Source organism: Aulonocara stuartgranti (genome assembly GCF_965226115.1).
Source record: "Aulonocara stuartgranti genome assembly, chromosome: 8".
Classification (NCBI taxonomy): domain Eukaryota; kingdom Metazoa; phylum Chordata; class Actinopteri; order Cichliformes; family Cichlidae; genus Aulonocara; species Aulonocara stuartgranti.
The window spans coordinates 18493318-18509546 of NC_138959.1; the positions used below are offsets into that span (position 1 = coordinate 18493318).

The following is a 16229-nucleotide window of genomic DNA, read 5'->3' on the forward strand; positions in this document are numbered from 1 at the left end:
GCTGGTGTTTATATTAGTCCACACCAGCACAGTTAATTTTACACTCGAGCAGTTCTGAAATGACTCCCAGCATTTCCTGAGTGTCTGAAATGTATTTATTTTATGGTGTCATCCAAACTTTCCTCTATCACAGCAACATTCCTTTCTTTGTGATATCCACTTTCGGTTAAAAGCTGGCTAATTATTGTTGAATTCTTTTTTACTCAATCTTTATTTAAGTATGTAACTCTCATGGTGGTTGGTTATTTTGCAAGGGAGACTTGGTACGACTGTGGTACGTTTCAGGGCAGGAAAACAAATCATCAGGTGCATGAAAAAAACAATAATGAAAGCCTGGGGACAATGTGTAATGGCTGAAAGAATACATCATTAAACGTGTGTTTTTAAGGTGTGTCACTGAGGCTAAAGCCAATCACTGTAAACCATACTTTGGCTTCAAAATTTTTCTCTGTGACTCATTGTGGTTACAATCCTAAACTCTGAGCTTCCTCCCAAGTGTGTTGGTGTTCATTTTGGACATCATTTCTCTAACAATCAGATATGTTGGCTTGGGTTGCTGCATTGTTTGGCTCCTCAACCACTTTGTCTCAGATGTCCATTTAAAGAAACAGATTTTTTTTTCAGGCCTCTTATTCTAATGTGCAAGTCTCTCACAGGATACCAACACTAAATAGTTTCATTTTTGTACCCAGTAAGCATTATGTAGCTTGCCACTAATAAGCTGATAGGCTTCAGTCTAAAGATGAGGTGTTTTTTTCTGTAGTGGTGAAAATGCACAATGAAAAACACAGCATGATCATAAGCTGCATTTCTGAGGTTCAAATGGGCAGCAATGCAAACCAGTAAGTAATGCGAGTAATGCTCCCTTTTACCATTTTTAGTTATAGTGTGTGACTTCAGTGTGTTCATATGATTTAAATCAAAAACATTAAAATATACTTATATACTTTCCAAATTTTTTCAACATGTATATATCAGTTTTCCATAGGAGAAACTAATTTATCCATCTTAATGCCTACAACAGCATAAAAGCAATCGTGTATACTTTCAGGGTGAGCTAATATTATGTTGCTAACAAGCTAATAACTAACATGCTAGCTAAAAATAAACACTAGTCAGTCAAGTTCTTGTTCTTGGCTCTGGCTGTTTATGGCTGTTTATATCATTTAATTTCAGGAACAGTTTCATTACACGAGAAAGAAATATTCAGTCTAATTTTGTCCTTTCTTTATTTTATTTAATCTAGTAAAAGTTATTGAAGAGTAATCTTAGCTAACAACGTTAGCTGTTAGCTCCTAACTATTCTCTCACATTCACTGTAGCTTTGCAGAGGTCAGTGGGTTAAATCTAGTTTGTGAAATTTCTTAATCAAATCCACAGAAAAGAAAAAATGAAACTGGAGCTTTTTAAAAGCTGCTTAAGAGCTATGTATAAATAAACAAATATGATTCTCTGTGCATGTACTTGTCTTTGTATATAGTTCCAGAATAAACAAATGGAAAGCAATGGTTTCCATTTCTGTGTCTGAATTTCTGTGTCTGACTCCTCTGAAAGGCATCTCCATTTCTATCTTTATTGTCACTTTACGTATATACAATGCGTTTTCCAGCCCCCTACTATAAGACTATCATAACTAAATGTATAACCCTGATTTTAACACAATTCTAACCCCAGTGAGTGCCCAGTTTGGGACCCCACTCATATACTAAAACAAGCCCGAACACACACACATGCAGCACATGCGTAGCCCCTGGCTCATTATGGCTGCTTTAGCTCCTTTGGATTGTTTTGGATAGGGCTGTGGGGGTGGGGACAGGGTGGAGACCAGTGACCCCGGAGTGCCTGACCTGAGGGGATATTTGAAGAGTTAAGGGAGAAGCTGCACAAAGGCAGAGACAACCACCACACAGGGAGGGAAAGTCACTTTTTGGGTACCCCTGCTGGGTCCTTCTCTCCTGTGGAGATCCCCATTGGTTTTCAAAGTTAGAAAATACAGTGATTAGTCATCACTGGTAACCTGCACAAGCTTTACCAGAACAACTGCTTTTCAGTTGATAATGTAATGAATTAGCCTACAACTGTGAAAAGTTAATTATAATTAAAACAAAGTCAGTCTGTCCCTGTACAGCCTGTAATCAGAAAAGAGAAAATAAAATGTTATTCCTAATTAGATGCCAGCAATGCTGATAGTTAACGCGGTGCTAAATTAAGAGTGGATGAATTTCCCAGTGCATCCCCGCAGTAGTCTGAGACAGCAGGTTTGATTTCCCTCCAAAATCTCGGTCCTATTATACAGACCACTGAGCAGCTGCCTCCATCCCCAGCCATCACACATCAATCCACGGTAGTGTGTGTGTGTGTTTTTGTTGTTTTTTTTAAGTGAGGGTATTTCAGCTAGTCAGCTGTTAACCCCCCAGGGTGTGAAAGATTGTTGGACTAACACTGCAGATTTCCAAAACAAACTCTTTGATTTCAGCGTAGTTGAGTAAAATGATGAGAAAAACGTTGAATATATGGAGATAGTTGCAACTAGTCTGACAACATGAAAAACATGTGCCATTTAGAGTTTTAGTATTTGGTTTATTAAGAGTTTAAAAGAGTTTTTTGGTTATTTTTTTAAACTTTGCAATGATTGATTCAATGCTCGTTAATAACGCACATTCTGTTCCCTGTTTGTGTTTGTGCAGGACCCGGATCCAGACACAGGATCCATCTTTTTAGGAGGTAAAGTTGATGAGCTGTTTCACCCCCCCCCCCTCCCTTTGTCAGAAAGTTTAATCAGGGCTGCAGAGGTGTGTGGATGACCTTTGACTCCTCTGGTATCTCTGGCTTTTCTCTTACTTGCCTGTGGGGCAGCAGTAGGATATCCCTCATTTAACTCTTAACCTGAGGAGGCAAATTTAGCAACTTTAGCATGTTTAGAGTTAAGATGCATTAAAGGCACGTTTACAAAGCCAGCTGGTCTTTTTTTTTTTTTTTTAATGATTACAAAACTATTGACAAGGCCAGAGGAAAATACCAGAGGAAACCCAATGCAACCCACATTTAATCCTATTCAAATAACATAAAAAAAATATGGTGCTTCACTGGTATCAAAAATAATTTTGGTGGCAAGCGCTAATGCAGCTCATTTTATTTTGTATTTTGTTATTAGGATCACACTCAACAATGACCCTATTTTATAAGTTATTGGCACATATAACTAATCTATATTTTTTGGTTGTTACAGTATCAGTAACGCCTAAATTACTTTTCACTAAAATACGTGTGGGACTATGCAAGAATTATGATGATCAGGATTAACTGAGCTGAAGGCCATAGACCATATGGGAGTATATGCACGCTGTATATCCAACACATGCAGGTGGAAGACCATTTAAGGCTTTAAACACAAACAGTGCACTTGGATTCTGTAATCCACAGGGAGCCGGTGCAAGCTTGCTAACAGTGGAGTAATGTGATCTCTCTTTTTTTGTCCCAGTCTAAGGAAGAATCTGATCTTAACCACTTCATTTAATTGTTTGTCAAATGAAGATACGTCCTGCACACAGAGGGCCACTCGTACCAAATTTGTGAAAAAAGGCAAAAAATAAAAATCATCTGTGTTATTGTGGGAATATAAACTTCTTACAAATTGATCAAATGTGTCTCAGGTCAGAAAGATCCAGCTGGGTGAAACAGGAAGTGACGTTAAATACCTGATGGATCTTCAAGTTTATGCATTTGACCAAAGGAGCAGGCTAATTCAATGGACATGAAGAGGAAAATTCTAACAGAGAGCTTGATGTGTGTTCATTTATGCATGAATAAGCAGTCAGATTGCAGCGTGTTTGCAAACATTTTTAGACATATATCTGAGAACATGAATAATTTACTCTTTTCCTGTGTTGATCTTCTTATAGAAAACAAAGTAGAACTACTTTTTGTGCATTTATTTCTCTACTGTTTTGTACACGTTGCATTCAGACCCACTTGAAGAAACTGCCATAAGTCTATAAAACGTTTGTCTGTTCAAAATGAGCAAATCCACCTAAGAGCCACCACTGTGGATAAATGCTGCTTTTGTGTCTCCCGTTTTGAACCTGGGGTTTCGCTCAGTCCTAAGGAGAGTGTGTTCACCCCCCTTTTTTTTCTTCTTTTTGTCTTTTCAGGCTTTTTGGCGCTAAATAGTGGAGACCACTGCCAAATGGGAAAACGACTACACACAGAGAAAGAAAGACCAGACTCAATCAGGAAGTGGCAGCTTTTCAGCTGTGCCAGAGGAGCCGGGCAACTTCCTGGTCTCGTTGCCAAGGTGACTGGAAGCGCGGCCAGCTGGTGCAGTGGGCAGCCGTTGGGTTTGATGGGGGGGTTGACGACGGTTGGTATATTGGATGGGAGGAGTTGGTGAAAAGCTGTGATGGAGGGAGTTTAAATGTAAGCAATGAATACTTTAAACACAGCGGACCATTTTAATTGATAAGCACCAAATCTATTCACTTTCTCCCACCTTTTTAGCATGCAACTTTGTTTACATAGATTTTTACACCTGGGAAATGCACAGAAAACTGATCGAGTACTTTCTTACGGCCAATCCCTTTCAAATTTCCTTAATAAAATTGTCTGAAGAGGGTGTGTTTATGTTTATTCTTGCAAAAACTCAACAATGACCAAAGCATTTGCAAATCAAATGCACTTACATTTCTGGGAATGCAGTCCCAGATATGATTTATTTGCAGTGTAGGCCTAATTTTCCAATGTTTATTTTTGCTTATTTGATAAGTATGCTGGTAAGGACAATTAATAAAAAGACAACTGAACAATAAAACATCCATCATGCACATCAACACAATGAATATAAAAATAGAGATGTAAAAAGGGAAGATTATGGCCTGTGCCATATTGGGCTCTAATATGGGCCGTATTAGAAAGTGTTACTGTCCCTCATCATTTTGCTCCAGGGTAAAGTAACGAGCCATCCCTGCTGTACAGACAAACACTACAGATATATTATAAGAGTATAATTATCATCTTTTGTTAAAAGACAGAATTCTGATGTGCATTGAGAAAACTGGACTGGGTGCAAATAAAGAAGGAATCTAAGTAAATAAGAAAATACATGTGAAAGAAGGTAATACTGATTCCTCACAAACCTGTAACAGTGCATACAACAGATTTTCTTACATAAAATTATTGCTGACATGTAACACCTATTTTATTGTGGAAAAATCACACAGTTAAGATGTAAGTGCAATTCATTAACATTTTAAATAGACTCTCACTTGTTAAAAAAACAAACAAAAAAACTATTACGTTGAGTTTATTAAAGTTTTTTTCCCGCAGTAAACTGTGAAAGTTTTTCTGATATTGTGTCCATTTCAATTAAAATCAGGAGGGAAGACTTTTGTGTTCTTGTGACCTACAGATTAGTTAGATAGGTGGGTGTTCTGAAGGATCGGGGGACCAGGCCGGTGGAGATAGGTAAACACAGCTGGGGGACACACAGGGCTTGGTGGTCCTGTGTTGTAGAGGCCCCCTTCACACATTTATCAGTGTGTTTGCTCAGGAGATGTGGCTTAATCTTCACACACTGATCTCTGTGTGGAGTCTTTACAGAGGCCCAGCAGGCTAGGATGAAAGTGACCCTGTCCTCAATCGCATCTTGCTAATTCCTCCACTGCTAAACTTGAATGTTGTGCATATGATAAAGGCCCATAAAGGTCATCTATAGCCCTCTCTGTGGGTGGGATGTCAACTCGCATATATGCCGAATTTATTTCCCTAATCGGACCCCTCCTTGAGCATATTAAACCACAACTGTGATGAAAGGTTTTGAATATTTTTGCACATCACGTATTACTTTAATGTTAGTACAATTTTACTTCGTTCACTTTTATTTTAATTTTCTCCAATACCAAAGAAACTTTTTTAACCATTAAAAAGAAAAGATGTTTGGAAGAAGTTTTATCATCCAGCGCCTCCTGCTGGTGATTTGAGGTTGTGCTTCTCTTCTTCAGCCACATGATGCATGTAGGCTGTACAGTAGGCAGAGAAGAGTAGTGCAGTAAAGAGTGCAAAAATAATAGGGGGAAAAAACTGAGGGATCATTGAGGAATTAAATTATATATATTTTAATAATAACCAGAAAAGAATGAGTGGAAAGTACGTCTGAGATTGAGATGATATTTTGATGCACTGATATCTCATTAGCCAATCACATGACAGCATCTCAATGCATTTAGGGATGTAGACGTGGTCAAGACGCCCTGCTGAAGTTTAAACTGAGCGTCTGAATGGGGAGGAAAAGTGATTTTGCCACACAACCATTTCTACATTTTACAGAGAATGGTCTGAAAAAGAGAGACTATCCAATCAGCTGCAGTTCTCTGGGTGATGTCAGAGGAGAATGGACAGACTGCTTTGAGTCTAATTTAACTAGTTGTTACAGCAGATGAATGCAGAAGAGCATCTCTGAATGTATAACATGTCAAACCTCTAAGCAGATGATCTACAGCAGCAGAAGACCACACCAGGTCAACAGAAGATTGGAGAAATGTTGCCTGGTCTGATGAGTCTCGGGTTCTGTGGCAACATCCAGATGGTAGGGTCACAGATGGAAACATGGTTCCAGATCTCAAACCCACACAGCACCTTTGGGATGTTGTGGAACAGGAGATTGCCATCATGGATATGCAGCTGACAAATCTGCATGAAATGTGCGATGCGTTCATCTCAGTATGCACTAATGTTTCCAGGAATGTTTCCAGCACCTTGTTGAATCTGTGCCATGAAGAATTAAGGCAGTTCTGAAGGCAAAATAGGGGTCAGTGAGTGTAGGTGCCTTCCTGAAGTTTATGGAAAAACATAATCTTAACAGTTCTCTGTTGAATTGATATGATATGCTTGCAGGATTTCTTCAGGATAATGATCTAACTCTTACAGAGGCTGGAGCAGCTGACTAGGAAATAATAGACTTCCTTTTTCTGTGTCTGTTTCTTGCTGGCTCACTGATTCACAACATGTTCAGTTTATATGAACCAAACTGTACACTGTATCTGTATGTGCATCCCAGGGAGAACACACATAAAGATGAGGAGAACTCAACTCCAAGTACAAACACTCACAGGTGGAGGTGCGGGGAGGAGATTTTTTGAGAGAGAGAGAGAGGTAAAGAAACAGCACAGGAATAACGAGAAAGATAGAGTGGTGAAATACAGAAAAACAGAGGGGGTAAAAGCGTGAAAGAAGGAGGAAAGAGAAAGAAAGACGAATAACATAATGTGAAAGAAGTGGGTAGGAAGATAGGGCGAGGGAGTGATAGAAAGAGAAAAGGTGGACCGGCAATAAAAACAGATAGAAAGTGACAAGGTAATGGAGCGAGAGTAGAGAGGAGGTGGAGGAAGGATCTGGAAAAGGCTGGACACAGAGGAAGCTGCTGATGTCCATGCTGGGCCACACAAACAGCATCCTTCTCCACCCTCCAGTCCCCGGAGCACTTCTTATTCCTGTGCCAGCTCCATAAGTCTTTCATCTTTTCTGTTTCTTTCATAAGCACACACAGGTCTTATGTATTTGCCTGCTGAGGTGCATGCACACAGTTTGACTCTATAGGGAGACAGAAACTGTGCAGCCGGTTGAACCTCCAGCTTTCAGGTCTGCAAAGCCTCTACACTGCAGATTTAATATAATACATATTTTATCAAGGATGGGTTAGTCTTCATCAGCCCTCCTCTCAGTGTCAGCTGACTCGGAGAAGCGCTTTTATTCTTGTATTTGAAGTTGAACTAAACCAATTTCTTTGGCATTTAAGTGCAAAATGTTTCATGGTTTTGTTTTCTGGAAAAGAACTTGTGACCTTATCACTGTGACAGCGTTGATTTTTATGTATGAACTTTATGAATTAATATAAGTCATCCAAGATAATCAGTGTGAAATTTCTACTTTTTAATCTTTAATTTGCTCTGCGCAAAAGCAGTCATTCTTCTCTTCTCAGTTATTAGCTTTCTTTATTTTTCCCACAGTGGAAGTTCAGAAGGCTGTAGCAGTCATTTAAGAGCACACTGGAGACAGAATGGGTGGATATATTACCTCTTTCATATCATCACAGATGCAATTTTGAGATGCTCAAAGGTTTGGTCCCTTTTTGTTAACTGTAGATTTTGATGATTAATTTTCACATATAATATTTTTTAAAAGGAAATGTATTCAAATGAATGTAGATTGTTAAAATTAAGCGTGTCTCCTCTGAAGTAGGCTAGTTAAGAAGTGAAAGAGACAGGAACCAACAATAGGAACTAGAATAGCACAAGAGATGGTCAGATTTCCATTAGGAGCCTAAAGGGAGCAAGCGGAAGAAGAAGAAGAATGCACACCTTAGAAGACCGATTGCATGTATGCAGCTCGTAATTATGCTTATAGAAACTGTTTATACAGTTAGATGGTCGTATTTAATTGTCTATTTAATCGGAAGTTCATATTGATGTGGTGTGAACTGGGTGAACTTAAGGGTATGCGCTGTATAGACATGAAGCTGGACTGGTCATACTCCCGGCTTCCGTCGAGTTCGCGTCAAAGCGCTTGACGTCAGCATAACAACAACCTGTCATGACAGCTCGTATGGGGGAAAAATTAATCGATTAAAGATTTGATCTTGAGTTACATAAAACTGGTTTCTCTTGGATGTGGGATTCCTGCTGAAAGGTAAGAGTTGAAAACCGTATAACCGCGAAACAAACCCTGTACGGGACAGAAGGTAAACTAAACCTCAGTGAGCTGTGTGGAAAATAAGCTAACGTAGCGTTAGCTGGTTTTTCTTTTCTGTGGTTAACAAATGTCGAGACGACTCTTTCAGTCCCACAATTGTTACAGAACTAACCTACTAACTAGCTGCTGGTTATATCGAGTGAGTGAGCTTTACTGTCTTCAAACTAGCCAGCCACCCGGCATTAAGCGACAACATCGCTTACTGAGCTAGCTTAGCCATGCTAGCATAGCAGCGATCTCTTGTCTGCTGGTGACCAGAGTTGGCAGCATTGTCCGTGTGTGTGCTTGTGTAACGGCTGTATTTCAGTTTTAGTGAGTAAAACAATAGCGAGTATTAACAAACTATTGTTTGTTAATACTGTTCGTCTACAGCTTTCAGTGTAACACTGCGCTTAAATGCAATGCTAAGGACCGCGGCTATGTGATGTTTGGTGATAGCCAGCTGTGCTGCTCATTGACTCGCCTCTGATATCCGTCACATGAATAGTTAACTCGCCGGCGGTGCAGCCACCTCGCTGTAGTTTTCAGCTGTGAGCGCAGTCAGCAAATTAAACGGATGCCTTTTGGGTGGCATCAACCCACTGCACCTAATTCGCTCAAGACGCGCATTGCAGGTGCATTGCAGTGAATGTTCACTGAAACTGTGTCTCTGTTCTTGTTGTTGTGTGTGTGTGACCTCAGGAAGGACGGGGCATTCTTAAACCTGTCGTTTAGCCAGCCGAAGAGACGGGGAACAGGATAGGGAAGCAGGGCGAGGCGGGCCCCGCGGAGCCGGTGGAGAAGATGGCCGGCAGCCCGGAGAAGAGTTCCACCGCGCAGGAGCTGAAGGAGCAGGGAAACCGGCTGTTCCTCTGCCGCAAGTACCAGGAGGCTGCTACGTGTTACAGTAAAGCTATTGTGAGTAATTTCTGACACAAATGCTGCAGTGATGTCTTTGTTTTCTTCTTCTTTTATTAAAGCTAAGTGAAACGAAGTGGATGCAGATTCCCTCTAGATGAAAAATGAGGTTACAATGCACGTTTATTGTCCTCTGATTCTCTACAGAACCGTAATCCATCCGTGGCAGTATACTACACCAACCGAGCTCTCTGCTATGTGAAGCTGCAGCAGCATGACAAAGCCCTGGCAGATTGTAAGCATGCGCTGGAGCTGGACAGTCAATCAGTTAAGGCACACTTCTTCTTGGGTCAGTGTCACCTGGAGCTGGAGAACTACGATGAGGCCATCGGGAACCTACAGAAAGGTCAGAAAAAACTCCAGAATGATGGTGAAAATGCTGCTGGTGCATTGCGCAAATTTACTCGTGCAGTTCCTCATTCATGTGAAAGTTAATTGTTAAGATCAGTGAGGCCTCACAGGGTTGGGAGCTCTTCTCTGAGGCACAGCATATGTTTGCATGAGCTGTTGTCAGTGTAATGATATGTTAGAAGGAAGGAAAGCTGGAATTTTGTCTCCACTCAGTGTTATGGTTGCTTCTCTTGGATGAAGCTTCACTATATGAAATGATGTATGAATGTATGGTTATGAGACTTTACAGAAAGTAATTCAGTGATAATTGAAACGCCAATCTAACGCTAACCATGATTTGTGACTACTAGTTTCGCTTAGTTTATAAAAAACTGGAAGCCCGCCTATTACTCAGTCGTGAAAAATGGACCAAAGTAATTCCACAACTTAATGAGAAATAAATCACTTTTCAAAAGTGGAATAACTCACAGTATAGGAGAGCCTTTCACCAGTTTAGCAAACTTGTTTTGGGATGCTCCTCCCTGCATGGAGAGCCTGTATCTTTGGCAAGTTTGGCTTGCAGATATTTCTACAGGTCGAACTCTCTGCAGACTCCCTGAGCGCTTTATCGCAGTGCTTCGTGCAGCTGCTGACTTCCAAGTCAGCCCATGGCTTTGTTGTGGGCTGCAGCTGATCGATTAAGAAGAAAAGTACACAAAATATGTTAGATAAGTGCAGGTCATGGTTACTCACTGTTAATGCAAACACTGATAGTGAATCTTAGGTGGCTACAGTTTAATCATGAACAAAAGAGAAACTCAGTTTGTTCTTTGGAGGAACTTTTTTTTTTAATATCAGCTTTTAGCAAACTGGCATTCTTTAATGGTTACACATGGCTAATTACATTATTATTACACATGGCTATTGCCAGTGCTATTTCCCATATGTATTTACATACCTGCTCTTTACAATAACATGATACGTCTGGCCTGTCTGTAACATCAGTACGCTGATTAGTAATAGAGCTGCAAGTCAGAGGGTTAGTGGGAACACTGCTGGATGTTTGTATTGTGGATTCAGAACTGTCGCACTCCTAATTAACATCTTTGAATCTACCTTGTTTAGATATTTTGAAGGCAGCATTTTAACTGTAAAGCCACGTTGCTGTAGCTGTGTTTTTCTTTTACAGCTTATAACTTGGCAAAAGAACAAAGGCTGAATTTCGGAGATGACATCCCCAGTGCTTTGCGCATTGCCAAGAAAAAACGCTGGAACAGTATTGAGGAGAAGCGCATCAACCAGGAGAACGAGTTACACGCCTATCTGACCAAACTTATACTGGCTGAGAAGGAAAGGTGAGGCTTTGAAGCACCACAATCTCATTTTTATTTTGATAATTTGGCATGTAGGTGTCATTTTGTCTTGCATGGATAAATTTAAATTAGCTCCTTATTTTTGCAGAGAACTAGAAGAATACAAAGAAAAACAAGATGACAATCAAAATGGAGGCGACGCTGCCAAGATCTCCTCAAAACATGTATGTTTTTGCATTTTGTTTACTCTTTGTAATTAGTGTCACTCTAATGAACAAATATTAAACTGGTGTGTTTTTTAAAATGAAATTGAATATTCATTCATATGTCCGGTTGTTCTGAAACCCTGACGTGGAAAGGACAAGTATCTAATGGATATGGATGAGCTCTTCTCTCAAGTGGACGAGAAAAGAAAAGTGAGTACGATTTTTAACTAATGCTTCGTACTCGTGCAACGCTGACAAATCCGTGATTAGCCTACAGCTTGGCTAACACAGACAGATGCTAACAGTACACGCATACCTACTGTAAATACACACATTTGTTTCTGTCTGCAGTCAGGCTACATGTTGACATAAGGCTTGTGATCTCTTTAAAAATCCACTTGGACTTCAGATAAACAGCTACTTTTTGTTTTCGACTGCTGCTGTTCCTATGGTAACGGTCACTGCTTGTGTGCCAAGGCTCTCGCTATAGATAGTTGTCGGCTGTGGCAATTGTCATGTAATTTAAACGACACCGTCGCGTCTGCCGAGTGTTTCTCTCCCGTCTGGCTCAGAAGGTGTTCTGCTTAGAGAAAAGTTGACTCAAAGAGTTTCAACTTCAGTAGCTTCGGGTTTGTGGCACTTCTGTCGACAGTCTTTAATATATAATTGGTATAGAAAAAAGCTGAAAAGGGTGAGAAAGGAAAACGGATTACTGTGGCTATAATTTGTTACCATTTTATAGCAAGAAAAAATTAACAGTTTAAGCTGTGACTCTAGGCTCTATGAGAGTTTACACCGTGGGCCACATAAACCCACTTTCATATTAAGTGGGCCCAACCATACGAACTCTCTCTCCATCAGTCTAAGAAGTTAAACTGAAAATTACAAAAAAATCCCAGAAATTTCTATTGTAGAAAGTGAAAAAACTGGAACTTTTTTTCTCATCTAATTGCTTATTTCTTACTCAGTTACTTTAGTGTAATATGAATGGCCATGTTTAGGAAATGTTATAAATGTTATAAAACTTGTGATAATACAGTTAAAAGTCCAATATTTACATTTTCTGATGCCATCCATTGGACGGCTCAGAGTCTTTGCCGGGCCAATTCTGGCCCCCGGGGCTTGTGTTTGACACCCCTGATTTTAGGGGATGGAGCCATGAACAGGATCTCTCAGTATTAGGTCAGAGTGATGCTTCTTTGTATTTTGTTTGTTCCCGTCAGAAGCGAGAGATTCCTGATTATCTTTGTGGGAAGATCAGTTTTGAGCTGATGAGGGAGCCCTGCATCACACCCAGTGGGATCACCTATGATCGCAAGGACATTGAAGAGCACCTACAGGTGAAATGATTGTTGCTTACAGTGCTGTGCAAAAGTCTTGAGCCCCGCTTCTTGACTTTTTTATTTTTTAAGCCGTCTTAAGCAATAGTTCTTTAGGCTTCCTGAAGCTCTTTCAACTTTTGTCTATGGGGACCTGCTGCTTCTTCACTCAGTATTCATATGAATGCCTTTTTTGTTTTGTTTTCTTTTTTTGTTTAAGCAACATAAAGCATAGAAAAAGCACCTAACTCAAAGGACGAACCAGTGCTGTGTCTAAATGGTAAATGGCCTGTATTTGTATAGCGCTTTACTAGTCCCTAAGGACCCCAAAGCGCTTTACACAACCAGTCATCCACCCATTCACACACACAGTGCGCCCCACCCTGGGAAAAAACACTATTTAAATTGTATCTTTAAGCTCTTTTTCACTAGCAGCCTGTCTCATAAACACATCATTTGTTCAAATTCCTGTGGTTGAACCTATGAAACATGGTGAATTAATCCATCCATCCATCCCATCCATTCGCTTCCGCTTATCCTTTTCAGGGTCGCGGGGGGCGCTGGAGCCTATCCCAGCTGTCATAGGGCGAAAGGCGGGGTACACCCTGGACAGGTCGCCAGTCTGTCGCAGGGCTAACACACAGGGACAGACAACCATTCACACTCACATTCATACCTAGTGGCAATTTGGATTATCCAATTAACCTATCCCCACAAGTTAATCCAAATTTCCAAATTTTTCTGGTTCAGATTGTCATCAGTGCGTCTTGACGGCTACTTAAAGAAACGACAAAAGCTGAGACTGTGTTCAGACTGTGCTGAAAAATAAAGATGGTCATGCCAAATATTGAAGTTCGAGCTCCCTAGAATTGTACAAACTCTCTTTGGCCTTCTGTCCTGTATTTCAACGTATGCTGCACATTTATAATTAATGTATAATGTCCAGCAGCACGTTTTCATTCTGCCAGAGTAGCATTTCATAGCGCAGGTGTGCTTCTTTTTTTCTTATTTTCATAAAATCATCCATTGACGCTAACACTGTGTCTTAACGTGTTCCCTGTGCAGCGAGTTGGTCATTTTGACCCAGTCACCAGGAGTCCCCTGACCCAGGATCAGCTGATCCCCAACCTGGCTATGAAGGAAGTGATAGACGCCTTTATCCAGGAGAACGGCTGGGTGGAGGACTACTGAGGAGAGAGCTCCCATTTCTCCTTCATGCCCCCAAACCCAACTCAAAGCCTGGATAACACAAGACTATAGAGAACAGATCACCCCTTGCCTGGATATGTGCTTTACACAAGCAGGAAAAGCCACACTAAGGACTACCAAACGGGAGCCACGTATCTTGGTCTGCCTCCTCTCTCTCCCATTTTCTCCTCCCTTATCTTCACCGTCTGAGGCATCCATGGCCTGCTGCTCCCTTTAAAACCTCCTTTCATTCTGCTCCTTCTAGTCTTTCTCTCTGACTTCCTCTCTGTCACGATGTTTCTGGTCTTTTCAAGCCCGACTCCTTTCTTTACTCAAATATGGGCCTCTCTCTCAGGTCCTCCCTCTTCTTCTCTCTTTCTCTGAGTGCCACAGTCGTCGGAAAGCATCACCATTGCACTCCAGTGTTTCACACAAACCATCAATTATTTTAAAAAAAAGAAGAAGAAAAAAAAATCCACACTTTTGGTGGCAGAATTGATGAAAACATTGGCTTATTTGATGTTTACTCTAGTATTTTCTAGTCATCTTTTTCCATTAAGTAATTTAGCATTCATCCACTTCTTAATGTACATTTATCGAAGTGGTAACTAAAATGCCAAAAACCTGTCGCGAACGAGGGTTGTTTGTATGCAAGTTTTAAAATAATCGATAATCGGAAAGGGAAACGAGTCCCTTTCTCATACGGCCACCTCACCACAGTGTACGTTTTTATTAGTTTGTTTAGTTTTATTCACATATCAATCACACCCCATTACAGACAATTGAGATGAACTGAATGTATTCATTATATATTCCTTAGGTTTGGACTTAACCTTCAGTAATTCAAGATGCTTTTTTTTAAGTATCAGGACAATGTTAAGGTTTTCATGACGAGCCTTGAACTGAAAGGCCTTTAAACTGGAAGCAGAAAACAAAATGCTGTATTACAAAAAAAACCCAATAAATGTGTTCTTTTTGCTGGATAATAATTTAAAACCGTTAAATGTTTGGATTGGACCGATTACATCAGCTGCTTTGAGGACTGGTCCGTGCTGTCTGTGTCTCGTGCTGTTTACCTGGTATGACAGTGGACGCTCGCATCAAGCATGAAGTGAATTTTGTTCTCCTTTGTATCAAAATACAAAGATAAGCTGTGTTTCTGGGGTTTTTTTGTTTTTCCACCTTCTCGCTGTTGATTTTTATGCACCTTCTCCTCACAGTTTCGAAGAAATCGGCCGCAGAAGCTTGCGGAAACCAATCGCCTGTGTGAACCTAACTTTAAAGTTTAAGAAAGTTAAAGTTCCCCAGCATCGTGGCCCCCCGACCCGTTTCACAGAAATGCTGGAAGAGTTACAAAACCGTATCTCATCTGTACCTCAGTCTCTCTGTAAACTGCATTTTTAGTCGAGTGCTGTTAGTTTACAGGCTTTTTCAGCTGAATGTGTCTGTGTTGAATTAGGCCTGCTAGTGGATTGTATTGGGCTGCAGGTGGTGTACATAATTTGTTGGTGTATTTCAGGTTTTGTTTCTTGATATTCATTTTTTTTGTCATGTTCTTTTTTTTTTTCTTGAACTCTTAGAGCTTGAGAAACTGTATTAAATGTAGATATGTTGATAACATAAACACCTGATTCAGTTTTTGTTTGTCCCCATTAAACCGTGAATTACGAGGTCGTTTGTTCTGGTGTTTCTGTTTATTTAAACAAACAAAATTCATTAAACAACACCACACAAACTTCAGCTTTACAGCTTGTGATTTTAATCCTGCAATAAATGCTGATTTGGTGAATCTTATATTTGGTTTTTATTCTTTAAGGCATCACTGTGCGTTTGCGTCTGTAGTAGGCTGTAGTTTGATTCGATAGTGGTGGTTTTTTGGGGGGGGTTTTTTTTTACATGAGAATGAAAGATGTTTAGATTTTCTTCCTGCTGCATTGCGCAATTTCCCTGTTTTTGAATTTCAGATAGCAGCTTTCAGTGTCTCTTTAAAATTGTGAAATCTGCATTAAAACCTTCATAGTTTTAAAGCTGAGGCTGATAATTTATCCATTTTCTACTGCTTATCTTGGTCCAGATCACATGGGTAAAGTATTTATTTAAAGTACTTTGTTAGTTACTTTTGGAAACTTGTGTGTGCTACTGAAAACTTTTTTTTGTGCCATTTTTAACTCAAGTCTACTCATACAAAGTGTCATGCGCATTAACATCTATCTATGTGCTGTTGACTTGTACTT

At 40.1% G+C, this 16229-nt stretch overlaps 1 protein-coding gene and 1 long non-coding RNA gene across 3 annotated transcripts; both read left to right on the forward strand.

Annotated features, from left to right (window-relative positions):
• Positions 1-640: 640 nt before the first annotated feature.
• Positions 641-4544, forward strand: LOC309713138. The gene is made up of 3 exons (XR_014278510.1): positions 641-842; positions 2688-2724; positions 4152-4544. It is a non-coding gene; the product is annotated as an uncharacterized lncRNA (long non-coding RNA).
• A 3764-nt stretch (positions 4545-8308) lies between these two features.
• On the forward strand, positions 8309-15665 carry stub1 (STIP1 homology and U-Box containing protein 1). 2 transcript variants are annotated; one of them, XM_082543963.1, is made up of 8 exons: positions 8309-8370; positions 9424-9639; positions 9787-9985; positions 11159-11324; positions 11431-11506; positions 11642-11698; positions 12712-12828; positions 13873-15665. In XM_082543963.1, exons 2-8 carry the CDS (start codon positions 9526-9528, stop codon positions 13996-13998), a joined length of 855 nt encoding a protein of 284 aa, XP_082400089.1. In that variant the 5' UTR covers positions 8309-8370; positions 9424-9525; the 3' UTR covers positions 13999-15665. The 2 variants fall into 2 exon arrangements, with proteins under 2 accessions (XP_082400089.1, XP_082400088.1); XM_082543962.1 differs by lacking the exon at positions 8309-8370 and adding an exon at positions 8485-8679.
• The last annotated feature ends 564 nt before the right edge of the window (positions 15666-16229 follow it).